At 59.1% G+C, this 12,381-nt stretch overlaps 3 protein-coding genes across 3 annotated transcripts in view; 1 reads left to right on the top strand and 2 right to left on the bottom strand.

Annotated features, from left to right (window-relative positions):
* COPA (coat protein complex I subunit alpha) overlaps positions 1 to 722 on the top strand; it is a 38,622-nt gene extending 37,900 nt beyond the window's left edge. Inside the window, exon 33 of the mRNA XM_077789428.1 lies at positions 248 to 722. Coding sequence (XP_077645554.1) covers positions 248 to 307 — 60 coding nt within the window. The 3' untranslated portion in view covers positions 308 to 722. The remainder of the gene's footprint in view (positions 1 to 247) is intronic.
* A 639-nt stretch (positions 723 to 1,361) lies between these two features.
* On the bottom strand, positions 1,362 to 5,032 carry LOC144247784 (protein S100-A11-like). Its single transcript, XM_077789367.1, has 3 exons — positions 4,920 to 5,032; positions 2,765 to 2,902; positions 1,362 to 1,630 (listed from the first exon to the last, which is right to left on the bottom strand). Exons 1-3 carry the CDS (start codon positions 4,920 to 4,922, stop codon positions 1,478 to 1,480), a joined length of 294 nt encoding a protein of 97 aa, XP_077645493.1. The 5' UTR covers positions 4,923 to 5,032; the 3' UTR covers positions 1,362 to 1,477.
* A 2,689-nt stretch (positions 5,033 to 7,721) lies between these two features.
* On the bottom strand, positions 7,722 to 12,116 carry TCHH (trichohyalin). The gene is made up of 2 exons (XM_077789335.1): positions 11,959 to 12,116; positions 7,722 to 11,642 (listed from the first exon to the last, which is right to left on the bottom strand). Exons 1-2 carry the CDS (start codon positions 12,094 to 12,096, stop codon positions 7,722 to 7,724), a joined length of 4,059 nt encoding a protein of 1,352 aa, XP_077645461.1. The 5' UTR covers positions 12,097 to 12,116.
* Between the last annotated feature and the right edge of the window lie 265 nt (positions 12,117 to 12,381).

Raw genomic sequence — 12,381 nt, 5'->3', positions numbered from 1 at the left:
AATACCTCAAATACCCACGGAAATATCTTCAATATCTCCAAAATCCCCTCAAATCCCTCAAATTCACACCTAAATCCCCCCAGGGGATCTCAGGCCATTCCCAAACCCTTCCCAGTGCTCCCAGCACAGGCCCAGGAATGGCAGCCACAAACCCAACCCCTAAATCCCGAATTTCCACTCCTGAATCCCGAATTTCCACCCCTGAATCCCGGATTTCCACCCCTGAATCCTCCCTTTGTCCCTGCAGGTGACGGAGATCGGGAAGGACGTGCTGGGGCTGCGCATCAGCCCGCTCCAGTTCCGCTAGGAATTCTCCTGGATGGGGAAATTCCCACTGCCCCATCCCAGCTTTCACCCCTGGGCCATTCCCATCCTCTCTTCCCGGTTTTTCCTCGCTCTGGAATGCCGGATTGAGGTTTTTTCCCCACATTTAGAAGGATTTCTTTTCCTCGTTCCCAGAGTGGTTTCCCTGCGCTTTTATCCCAGATTTTTTCCAGAGGGGGAAGGTGGGGCTCTTCCCAAATCCGGGTGTGACACAACCACCTCTGCTCACCTCAAAATCCCCAGAAATTGCTGGGAAAACCTGGGATTGGCTCTGTAAATCCCAAATCCGGGGAAATCTTTCTCCCTCTGGAAGTGCTCCGTGTTCCGTGACTCCTTCTGTTGTCGTCATGGCAACTTAATGAGCTCTCCTCATTAATAAAGCTCGTTAATCACCTGGATTCTCCTGGTTTGCAGCTCAGGACACACCAATAAAAAAATTGGAATTTAATCCCTTTTCCCAGCTCTGCTTGGAGAGCTGGGAATTTCCCAGAGGACGGGACCAGGGCTCCTGGGCTGACACTGAGTGTGTTAATTAGTGGGGTGTAATTAACGCCCCAATTAACCCCGAGGGCTTGTCCTGCATTCCCAGGTGGAGTTTTGTCCTTTGGCCTTCCCAGGTTTGGCCCCAGGGTATGGAAAAGGCTCCGGGATTCCCAAATTTGGGTGGATCCTGATCCCTGCAGGATCCAGGGATGCAATTCCAGGGATTGTCCTGCTGGGAATGTCCAGGGATGCAATTCCAGGGATTGTCCTGCGTGGGATGAGGGGCTGGAGCCTCTGGAAAAGGGATTTGGGATCTGATCCCAGGGGGAATTTAGGATCTGATCCCAGGGAATGGGGCAAGACAGGAGGGAACGGCCTTGAGCTGTGCCAGGGTGGGAAATTCGGGATGATTTTTCCATGGGAAAAGGGTTGGGAAGCAGCGAAAGGGGCTCAGGGAGGGTTGGATCCCATCCCTGGAGGGAATTCCTGGAATTCGGAGCGGGTGAGGATCACTTCGGGATTCTTCCCCCCCTCACTCATCCTGGAGTCACTCGGGGTCTTCAACCTTTTATTTATCCATAAAAAAGTCGGGGGGGGAAAGGGAATGGGGGCATTCCATGACTTCCAGCATTCCCTGGGGCGATCCGGGGCGGAGCCGGCGCCTCTGGATTCAGGGGTTGGGGGATTTGAGGATCAGGGAGTCGTGGCAGGCCACGGCGATGCCCCCGATGAGGTTCAGGAATTCCTGGAAATCCAGCTGCCCGTCGCTGTTCATGTCCAGCTTCTTCATCATCCTGTCCACCACGCCCGGGTCCTTCTGGTTCTGCAGGAAAACGGGAATTTCGGTGCCTGGGCTGAGGGGAATTCCCTGCCCAGGCAGGGCTGGGAGCTCGCGGGATCCTGGAATGGTTGGGGATGGAAAATCCCTGAACAGCCGCGGTCAGTGGTGTTCCCACAATCCCTCAACCCGCTCCAGATCCCATCCCGGCACATCCCCAGGGCCGGGAGCCCCCGGATCATCTCATCCCATTGATCCCATCCCATCGTTCCCATCCCATTCCATTGATCCCATGGATCCCCTTGATCCAATCCCATCCCATTCCATTGATCCCATGGATCCCCTTGATCCAATCCCACCCCCCCCCCCAATCCACGGATTCCATTCATCCCACCCCATCCCCTTCATCCCATTGATCCTGTCCCAAACCCACTGATCCCATCCCAATCCCATGGATCCCATTGATCCCATTCCAGTTCCATTGATCCCGTCCCAAACCCACTGATCCCATCCCAATACCATGGATCCCATTGATGCTATCCCCATTCCAATTCCATTGATCCCATCCTAATCCCATGCATCCCATCCCAATCGACAGATCCCATGGATCCCACTGATCCCACCCCATCCCATGGATCCCATCCCAATCCCATGGATCCCATCCTAATCCCATGCATCCCATCCCAATCCCACAGATCCCATGGATCCCACTGATCCCGCCCCATCCCATGGATCCCATCCCAATCCCATGGATCCCATCCAAATCCCATGGATCCCACTGATCCCACCCCATCCTATGGATCCCATCCCAATCCCATGGATCCCATCCAAATCCCATGCATCCCATCCCAATCGACAGATCCCATGGATCCCGCTGATCCCACCCCATCCCATGGATCCCATCCCAATCCCATGGATCCCATCCTAATCCCATGCATCCCATCCCAATCCCACAGATCCCATGGATCCCACTGATCCCACTCCATCCCATGGATCCCATCCCAATCCCATGGATCCCATCCAAATCCCATGGATCCCATCCCAATCCCACTGATCCCACCCCACCCCATGGATCCCATCCCACCCCATGGATCCCATTCCAATCTCACGGATCCCACTGATCCCACTGATCCCGCCCCATCCCGTGGATCCCGAGGATCCCAGCCCGCGTTCCCGGACCTTGGTGAAGGCGGCCAGCTCGGTGTCCATGAAGGCGCGGAATTCCCGCTTGGAGAGGGTGACGGAGCTGCCCTCGCGGCCGGCGTAGCGCTGGAACACGGCCAGCAGCGACTCGATGCAGCGCTCCGTCTCCGTGGGCTGCGGGCAAATCCCGGGATTCGGGGTGAGGGAGGGCAGGGAATCCTGTGCCCATCCCACTGTGCCAGGGCAATCCCGGGATTTGGGGGTGCAGGGAATCCTGTGCCCATCCCGGCTGTGCCAGGGCAATCCCGGGATTTGGGGGTGCAGGGATCCCTGTGCCCATCCCACTGTGCCAGGGCAATCCCGGGATTTGGGGGTGCAGGGATCCCTGTGCCCATCCCACTGTGCCAGGGCAATCCCGGGATTTGGGGGTGCAGGGATCCCTGTGCCCATCCCACTGTGCCAGGGCAATCCCGGGATTTGGGGGTGCAGGGAATCCTGTGCCCATCCCACTGTGCCAGGGCAATCCCGGGATTTGGGGGTGCAGGGATCCCTGTGCCCATCCCAGCTGTGCCAGGGCAATCCCGGGATTTGGGGGTGCAGGGATCCCTGTGCCCATCCCACTGTGCCAGGGCAATCCCGGGATTTGGGGGTGCAGGGATCCCTGTGCCCATCCCAGCTGTGCCAGGGCAATCCCGGGATTTGGGGGTGCAGGGATCCCTGTGCCCATCCCAGGTGTGCCAGGGTAATCCCGGGATTTGGGGATGAGGGAGGGTGGGACCCCTGTGCCCATTCCAGGAGCAATCCCGGTGTTTTTGGGATGAGGGAAGGGCTGGAGGAGCCTCCTCTGCCCATTCCAGGAGCGATTCCAGGTCTTTTGGGAGCAGGGAAAGGCCCCCTAATCCCGTTTTTTTTTTGGATGGGGGAACGGCTAGAGGATCCTCCCTTCCCACTCCAGGTGTGCCAAGGAGCAATCCCGAATTTCCGGGGAGCAGGGAAACACCTCCTGTGCCCATTTCGGGTGTTCCAGGGAGAAATCCTGGGGTTTTTTGGGAGCAGGGAAAGGCTCCCTGCCCCTTCCAGGTGTTCCAGGAGCAATCCCGGTTTTTTGGGGATGTGGGAAGGGCTGGAGGAGGATCCCGGTTTTTTGGGGATGAGGGAAGGGCTGGAGGAGGATCCCGGTTTTTTGGGGATGAGGGAAGGGCTGGAGGAGGATCCCGGTTTTTTGGGGATGAGGGAAGGGCTGGAGGAGGATCCCGGTTTTTTGGGGATGTGGGAAGGGCTGGAGGAGGATCCCGGTTTTTTTGGGGATGAGGGAAGGGCTGGAGGAGGATCCCGGTTTTTTGGGGATGTGGGAAGGGCTGGAGGAGGATCCCGGTTTTTTGGGGATGTGGGAAAGGCTGGAGGAGGATCCCGGTTTTTTGGGGATGTGGGAAGGGCTCAGCCAGACCCGTTCGGCCGCATTTTTCCCTGGATTTCGCTCCTTGGCACAGCGGGAAGCGGAGCGGGAGCGGCTCCTGGAAAATCCCCGGGGAGGCGGCGGATCCCGCGGGGTGGGAAGGGCCGGGCCGGATCCGGCCTCCGGCTGAGGCGCGTTTTTGGGAGATAATCCCGTTCTTCCCCAGTTTCCCCCCATTTCTCCCCAACCCACCCCGGTTTTTCCCTGGTTTTCATCCATTTTCCCGTTTTCTCTGTTTTTTCCCCCGGTTTTTCCCTGGTTTTCATCCATTTCCCCCTTTTTCTCTGTTTTTTCCCCCTGTTTTTTCCTGGTTTTCTCTGCTTTTTCCCATTTTCCACCCGATTTCTGCCCCGGTTTTCCCCCCGTTCCCGCCCCCATTTCCCCCTCGTTTCCCCCCGGTTTTTTCCCCGTTTCCCCCGTTTTTTCACTGTTTTCCCCCGGTTTTTTTCCGTTTTTCCGTTTCTTCCCCGCCGTTTTCCCCTTGGGACCACGCCCTAACCCCTCCCCGCTCCAATTTTGGGTCGTTTTGTGCGAAAATCTCCTTTCCCCTCCCCTTCCCCCTCTGGAATCACCTCTCCCACACCTGCCGGACCCTTTTCCCTTTTCCCTGGAAATTCCACCCCTTGGGACCATCCCCGCCTCCGTCCCGCTCCGATTTTGAGGCATTTTGCGGGAAAACCTCCTTTTCCCCGCTCCGGGTCCGTTTCCCCCCGCAAATTCCCGGGAATTCCTCACCATGGCTGGGACAGCGGCGGCTCCGCTCCGCTCTGGAATTGTAGGATCGGGAAAAAAGCTCGGGGAAAGTTCGGGAGCCCCGCCCGGGCTGAGTCAGCGCCGGCCGCGTTGAGCAATTCCCGTTTCCAGCGGCAACCGCGGCTCCTCCCGAGCCTCCGGAATGTGCCCGGCCCGGCTCCGGGGCTGTGCGGGCATTCCCAAATCCTGCTCCGTCCCGGGATATCCCTGGGGTCGTCCTCGGCCAGGGGAGCGGGGGAAAAATCCCAAAAATCTTAACGGGGAGGTTGGGGAAAAAAAGGGGGGAAATTTCCTCAAAAATCTTCCCGGAGAGCCTGGAGCAGGAGAAGGGGAAATCCCAAAATATTCAGGGGGAGCCTGGAGCAGGAAAAAGGGGAAAATCCCAAAAATCTCTGGGGCTGTCTGGAACAGAGAGGGGTTAAACACCGGGGAGCAGGATGAGTGTTGGGATCCCGGGAATTCCTCTGGGACTTGGGAGATTTTTCCTTTTCCCCTCAGTTTCCTGCCCCCAAACTCCCATTTTTCCTGAATATTGGGATTTTCCCCCAAGCCACCTTTCCCAAAGGGAATTTCCCTTTTCCTGTGTCACTGTCCCTGGCACTGCCACCGAGCTGTGCCAGTGTCACTGTCCTGTCCCTGGCATTGTCACCGAGCTGTGCCAGTGTCACTGTTCTGTCCCTGCCAGTGTCACTGTTCCCGTCCCTGGCATTGTCACCGAGCTGTGCCAGTGTCACTGTTCTGTCCCTGCCAGTGTCACTGTTCCTGTTCCTGTCCCTGGCATTGTCACTGAGCTCTGCCAGTGTCACTGTTCTGTCCCTGCCAGTGTCACTGTTCCTGTTCCTGTCCCTGGCATTGTCACCGAGCTGTGCCACTGGCCCTGGCACTGCCACCGAGCCCTGCCAGTGTCACTGTTCCCGTCCCTGGCATTGTCACCGAGCTGTGCCAGTGTCACTGTTCTGTCCCTGCCAGAGTCACTGTTCCTGCCGTTGGCATTGTCACCGAGCTGTGCCACTGGCCCTGCCCCTGGCACTGGCACTGGCATTGGCACTGTCCCAGTTCCTGTTCCTGTCCCTGGCCCCATGCCTGTCACCGTCACCGAGCCGTGTCTGTTCCTGTTCCTCTTTCTGTCCCTGTCCCTCTCCTGTCCCTGTCTCCCTGTCCCCCTGTCCCTGTCCCTCTGTCCCTGCCCCTGTCCCTCTGTCCCTGTCCCTGTCCCTGTCCCTGTCCCTGTGTCCCTGCCCCTGTCCCTCTGTCCCTGTCCCTGCCCCTGTCCCTCTGTCCCTGTCCCTGTCCCTGTCCCTGTGTCCCTGCCCCTGTCCCTCTGTCCCTGTCCCTGTCCCTGTCCCTCTGTCCCTGTCCCTGTCCCTCTGCCCCCATCCCCACTGTCCCTGTCCCCGTCCCTGTCCATCTGTCCCTGTCCCCCTGTCCCTGTCCCTCTGTCCCTGTCCCTGTCCCTCTGTCCCCATCCCTGTCCCTGTCCCCGTCCCTGTCCGTCTGTCCCTGTCCCTGTCCCTGTCCCTCTGTCCCTGTCCCTCTGTCCCTGTCCCTCTGTCCCTGTCCTTGTCCCTGTCCCTGTCCCTGTGTCCCTATCCCCCTGTCCCTGTCCCTGTCCCTGTCCCTCTGTCCCTGTCCCCCTGTCCCTGTCCCTGTCCCTCTGTCCCTGTCCCTGTCCCCGTCCCCATCACTTGGGGACAACATGGGGACAGAGCCCTGGGAGAGCCCCTGGCTCCGGCCTGGAGCGGGATTTGGGAGTGGGATTGGGTTTGGATTGGGATCAGGATTTGGGATTAGGAGGAGTTTGGGGGCTGAACTGGGAATGCTTGATCCCAACTGGGAATGTCTGATCCCAACTGGGAATGTCTGATCCTAACTGGGAACGCCTGATACCAACTGGGAATTCCTGATCCCAACTGGGAATGTCTGATCCCAACCGGGAATGCCTGATCCCAACTGGGAATGTCTGATCCCAACTGGGAATTCCTGATCCCAACTGGGAATGTCTGATCCCAACTGGGAATGTCTGATCCCAACTGGGAACGTCTGATCCCAACTGGGAATTCCTGATCTCAACTGGGAATGCCTGATCTCAACTGGGAATTCCTGATCTCAACTGGGAACGTCTGATCCCAACTGGGAATGTCTGATCCCAACTGGGATTGCCTGATCCGAGCTGGGCCCCCCTCCCAGCCCTCCCAGCCCTCCGGAAGGTGATGCTCAGAGCTTCTGCAGGAATCAGTTGTTTATTCCCATTTTCCATGCGACAAAAAGGAAGGAAAAGGAAAAGGAGAAGAAGGAGAATCCCCCACCCACCACCAGCACCCTGTGAACCCCAAACCCCCGGGCCTGGAGCTGGAATTCTGCTGGAATCGAGGCTAAAAAGGTGATTTTTTTCCCCAGCCTCGAGGATTTCTAGACCCCAAAATCAGGAATTTTCTTTGAGTTTCACGGCAGAAGCCGAGAGCAGCCCCAGCCCTGGGGCCGGGGAGACCTGAAGTGACACCCCAGGGTGCAAAAGAGGACAGAGGCACCCAAGGACTCCAATCAGAGCAGAAAAAGTGATTAAATATCGAGGGACACACTCAACAGGGAGGCAGAATCTCCGGATCTGCGGGGATCTTGCTTCCTGCTGAGGATTCATTCCAGGGAAAAGCCCCCAGACCCCACTGGACACCCCGGGATCCTTTTGAGTCCATCCCTGCCGGGCCACCGCATCCCCAGCTGGCAATGGGCGCAGAAGTGACCCTCAAAAGGACCGGAGAGGCTCCAGGGAGAGGCAGATTCTCCTCAGGATGTCTTGGATTCATCCCTGGGGCGGCTCGGGGCCTCCTGGCCCTGCTTGGTGCCACCTTCCCGAGGAACCTGGGAGCTGCCGGATTCCCGGGGGCTCCTCTTGCTGGGCTCCTCCTCAGGAGCCTCCTCACCCTCCTGGCCTCCCTCTCTGCGCGTCTCCCCGGGGTCTCTCCGCTCCGCATCCCGACGTTCCGGGGGGACGCAGCTCTTGGCCTCGCTGTCCTGGCGCTCTCTCCGCTGGCAGCCGGCTCCGGGCTCCCGCGGGACCTTCTGGGGTCCCTCACCCTGGGGCTGGCCCTGCTCCACCTCGGGGATCTCGGGGCGCCTCCGGGTCTCCTTGGATTTCACCCGCTCGCCTTTCCCAGCCTCCGGCTCGGCGGAATCCCGGAGGGCTCCGTCCTTCACCTCATTCCCGGATTTTTCCCGGGGCTCATCCGGAGCCTCGGGGTTGTCCTGGCATTCGGGTGGCAGCGCCTCGGGGTGGCCCCTGCGGTCAGTGGGTGGCCGCGGGGACACGGAGCAGGTCCGGATGCGCACGGGCCGGCCCCGCTGGCCGGGCTGGTGGCACACGATCTCGTAGGTGGTGGCCTTGGGGTCCTCCAGGTTCTGGATCACGTGCACCAGGTAGGCGACGGTCTGAGGCTCCACGGGCTCGGGGAGCGGCCGGACATCGGGCCGGAGCTCGGGCTCAGCGGGGAGGTAGCGGACCCTGAGGTCACTGACGGGCACCTCCTGCCCCAGGGGGCAGGGATCACCCAAATCCACGTCCAGGGTCTGGTAGCGGCACCGGCCCTGCTCCAGCTCCTCCTCCTCTTCTTCCTCCAGCACGTCCAGCCGGATCTCCTCACGTGCCTCCCTCTGGTCAGTGATGGTCACTTCGGCCGCCCTGGCCCGTGGCTGGCGGCTGCGGCACTCAGAGGCCTCCAGCTCCAGCTCCAGCTCCAGCTCCCGCTCCCGGTCGATTCTCCTCTCCCTCAGGGCCTCTTCCCTCTCTCTGACCCGGGAGATTCTCCTCCCTGGCTCTGCTTCCTCCTCACCCTCACAGGGACGTTCTCTCCTTCTCAGCTCCTCACCTCGTTCCCGGATCTCGCGGCGCACTCTGACGTCGGCTTCTGCTGCTGCCACTGAGATCTCTCTTCTCCTGTCATACACTTCTTGTCTTCTCCTTCCATCATCATCAAGCTCACGAATTTCTCGCTCTCGTCTCTCCCGTGTCTCTCTCAGGTTAATGGCGGCCACTTCTTCCTCCCTTTCCCGTGTCCGGCTCTCAGACACCTCCAGATCCTGTTCATGGTCGGTTCTCCCTTTCCTCAGGGGCTCTTCCCTGTCTCTTCTGGGGCAGATTCTCCTCTCCTCACCCTCACGGGGACGTTCTCTCCTTCTCAGCTCCTCACCTCGTTCCCGGATCTCACGGCGCACTCTGACATCGGCTTCTGCTGCTGCCACTGAGATCTCTCTTCTCCGGTCATACACTTCTTGTCTTCTTCCATCATCAAGCTCACGAATTTCTCGCTCTCGTCTCTCCCGTGTCTCTCTCAGGCCAACTGTGGCCACTTCTTCCTCCCTTTCCCGTGTCCGGCTCTCAGACACCTCCAGATCCCGTTCACGGTCGATTCTCCCTTTCCTCAGGGGCTCTTCCCTGTCTCTTCTGGGGCAGATTCTCCTCTCTTCACACTCACGGGGACGTTCTCTCCTTCTCAGCTCCTCACCTCGTTCCTGGATCTCACGTTGCACTCTGACATCGGCTTCTGCTGCTGCCACTGAGATCTCTCTTCTCCTGTCATACACTTCTTGTCTTCTCCTTCCATCATCATCAAGGTCACGAATTTCTCGCTCTCGTCTCTCCCGTGTCTCTCTCAGATTAATGGTGGCCACTTCTTCCTCCCTTTCCCGTGTCCGACGCTCAGACACATCCAGCTCCTGTTCACGGTCGATTCTCCCTTTCCTCAGGGGCTCTTCCCTGTCTCTGACCTGGGAAATTCTCCTCTCTTCCTCCTCACCCTCACAGGGACGTTCTCTCCTTCTCAGCTCCTCACCTCGTTCCCGGATCTCGCGGCGCACTCTGACATCGGCTTCTGCTGCTGCCACTGAGATCTCTCTTCTCCTGTCATACACTTCTTGTCTTCTCCTTCCATCATCAAGCTCACGAATTTCTCGCTCTCGTCTCTCCCGTGTCTCTCTCAGGCTGACTGTGGCCACTTCTTCCTCCCTTTCCCGTGTCCGGCTCTCAGACACCTCCAGATCCCGTTCACGGTCGAGTCTCCCTTTCCTCAGGGGCTCTTCCCTGTCTCTGACCTGGGAAATTCTCCTCTCTTCCTCTTCACACTCACGGGGACGTTCTCTTCTTCTCAGCTCCTCACCTCGTTCCCGGATCTCACGGCGCACTCTGACATCGGCTTCTGCTGCTGCAACTGAGATCTCTCTCTCCCTCTCGTACCTCACTGATTCTCTCTGTCTTCTTCCATCATCAAGGTCACGAATTTCTCGCTCTCGTCTCTCCCGTGTCTCTCTCAGGTTAATGGCGGCCACTTCTTCCTCCCTTTCCCGTGTCCGGTGCTCAGACACATCCAGATCCCGTTCACGGTCGATTCTCCCTTTCCTCAGGGGCTCTTCCCTGTCTCTGACCTGGGAAATTCTCCTCTCTTCCTCTTCACCCTCACAGGGACGTTCTCTCCTTCTCAGCTCCTCACCTCGTTCCTGGATCTCACGTTGCACTCTGACATCGGCTTCTGCTGCTGCCACTGAGATCTCTCTTCTCCTGTCATACCTCACTGATTCTCTCTGTCTCCTTCCATCATCATCAAGGTCACGAATTTCTCGCTCTCGTCTCTCCCGTGTCTCTCTCAGGTTTCTGGCGGCCACTTCTTCCTCCCTTTCCCGTATCCGGCTCTCAGACACCTCCAGCTCCAGCTCCCGTCCCTGATCCACCCTCCTCTCTCTCAGTCTCTCTTTTCTTCTGGGCTCATCTCTTTCTTCCCTGTCCTGCTCCTCCTGGATCTCCCTTACCCTTCCTGCAGATTCCCGTTCCTGCCTTGTTCTCCGCCTGTGGCCGCGTTCCTCTGGCTCTGCTCTGCCACGTTCCCCGAGGTCGATCTCTAACGGTTCCTCCAGGTACGACTGATGTGGCCTCCTGGACTCCGGACATTCCAGCTCGGCCGCCCGGCAGCTTCTCCCTTCCAGCTCTCTTTGTTCCAGCTCACGCCGGCGGTGGCGGCTCCTCTCTTCCCGGAGCGATTCGGGTTCCCGTGGCCGATTGTCACCTTCCCCATCTGCTCCTCGTGGCCGTTGGGTTCTTTCATCACGCCCTGGCTCCTGGCAGCTCCACCGGTCCGGCCGTGGTTGGGGTTCTCGGCGTTGCCTGCCTGTCCTCACGTCTGCCGTTTCTTCCTCCTGGAGCCCCTCCCGGTCTCTCCTCTCTCCCTCTCGTCTCTCGGGCTCCGGGGGCTGCCGCCTTCTCCATCTCTCCTGCTGCTCACACGGCTCCTGGCTCCGTTCCTGGAATTCCCGTGGGATCAGCTCCCCGCGTGGTTCCGTGTCCCTCCCGCTCCGCCTGTGGCGTTCCTGCTGATCCCTCCTCGTTTCCTCCAAGATCTCCACCTCCCCGACCCTGAGGTCTCCTTGCAGCCCAACTTCACGATTCCTCTCCCAGGTTTGTTGTTCCTCCTCCTCCTCCTCCTCCTCCTCCTGGAGCTGCCGGCGGCTCCCTCTGCTCCTGAATTCCGGCTCCCGGAAGGATTTTCCGCTGGTCGGGAGCTTTGTCCTCTGCACCAGGAACGGGGCCCTTGGCTGGAACCAGAAGCAGCACTTGGCCACCCGGAACACCAGGAGGAGGAACTCGTTAAAATCGATGTTCCCGTCCCCATCCCACTCCAGGAACTGCAGGATCTTCTCGATGGTCTGAGGGTCGTGTGGCTTCTGCAGGGAAAAAGCACAAGGGGAGGAAAAAGGGGATTTTTGTCTTCCTCTTCCTTGAGGGAGAAATGCAAAAACGGGAAGAGTCGCAGGAATTATCCTTCCATCTCTGATAATCTCATTTTAGGGCTGAGCATCAACTGTGGGAATTCGCTCCCTGAAATTCCCCCTGGATCCCCCTTTTCTCCAGGCTGAGCCCCCCAGCTCCCTCAGGGTTCTCCATCCCGTTCCCCGGACAAAGGAACCCAACCTTTGGTGGAACCCTCCCCGTTCCCTTTCCAGGAGGGTTTTGCCGTTCCCCCGTCCCCGCCGCGCTCACCACCAGGGAATCGGCGAATTCCCTCTGGATGAGCTCCCTCATCCTCCTGCGGCTGAGCCCGGAGCTGTCCCCGTCGCCCCGGGCGTGCTGCTGGAAGACGCCGACGATGGTGGCGATGCTGTCCAAGAACGGGGACATCCTGCAGATCCGAGCGAGCCTGCACGGGACGGGAGCAGACCAAGGGCTGGGGGATCCCCTTGGGAAGAGGGAGGAGAATTCCCGGCCCTGCGTTCCTTTTTGGGAACACATTCCGGGGTTTTAGTGGGATGGGGAGTGGCCTCCGGCTTCGCCACTGACACGTCTGGGTGACGTTGGAGCGGGAATGGTGACGGGGATGCGGTGGCAGGGAGGGACCCGGCGGTGCTGACTCAAGAGGTGCCCCCGGATCCTGCCCCATGGAGCAATCCCATGGAATATTTCCTT

The sequence above is a fragment of the Lonchura striata genome, chromosome 33 (genome assembly GCF_046129695.1).
Source record: "Lonchura striata isolate bLonStr1 chromosome 33, bLonStr1.mat, whole genome shotgun sequence".
Lineage (NCBI taxonomy): Eukaryota > Metazoa > Chordata > Aves > Passeriformes > Estrildidae > Lonchura > Lonchura striata.
The sequence above is the reverse complement of the archived record's forward strand: the minus strand, read 5'-3'. Positions and strand labels throughout refer to the sequence as shown.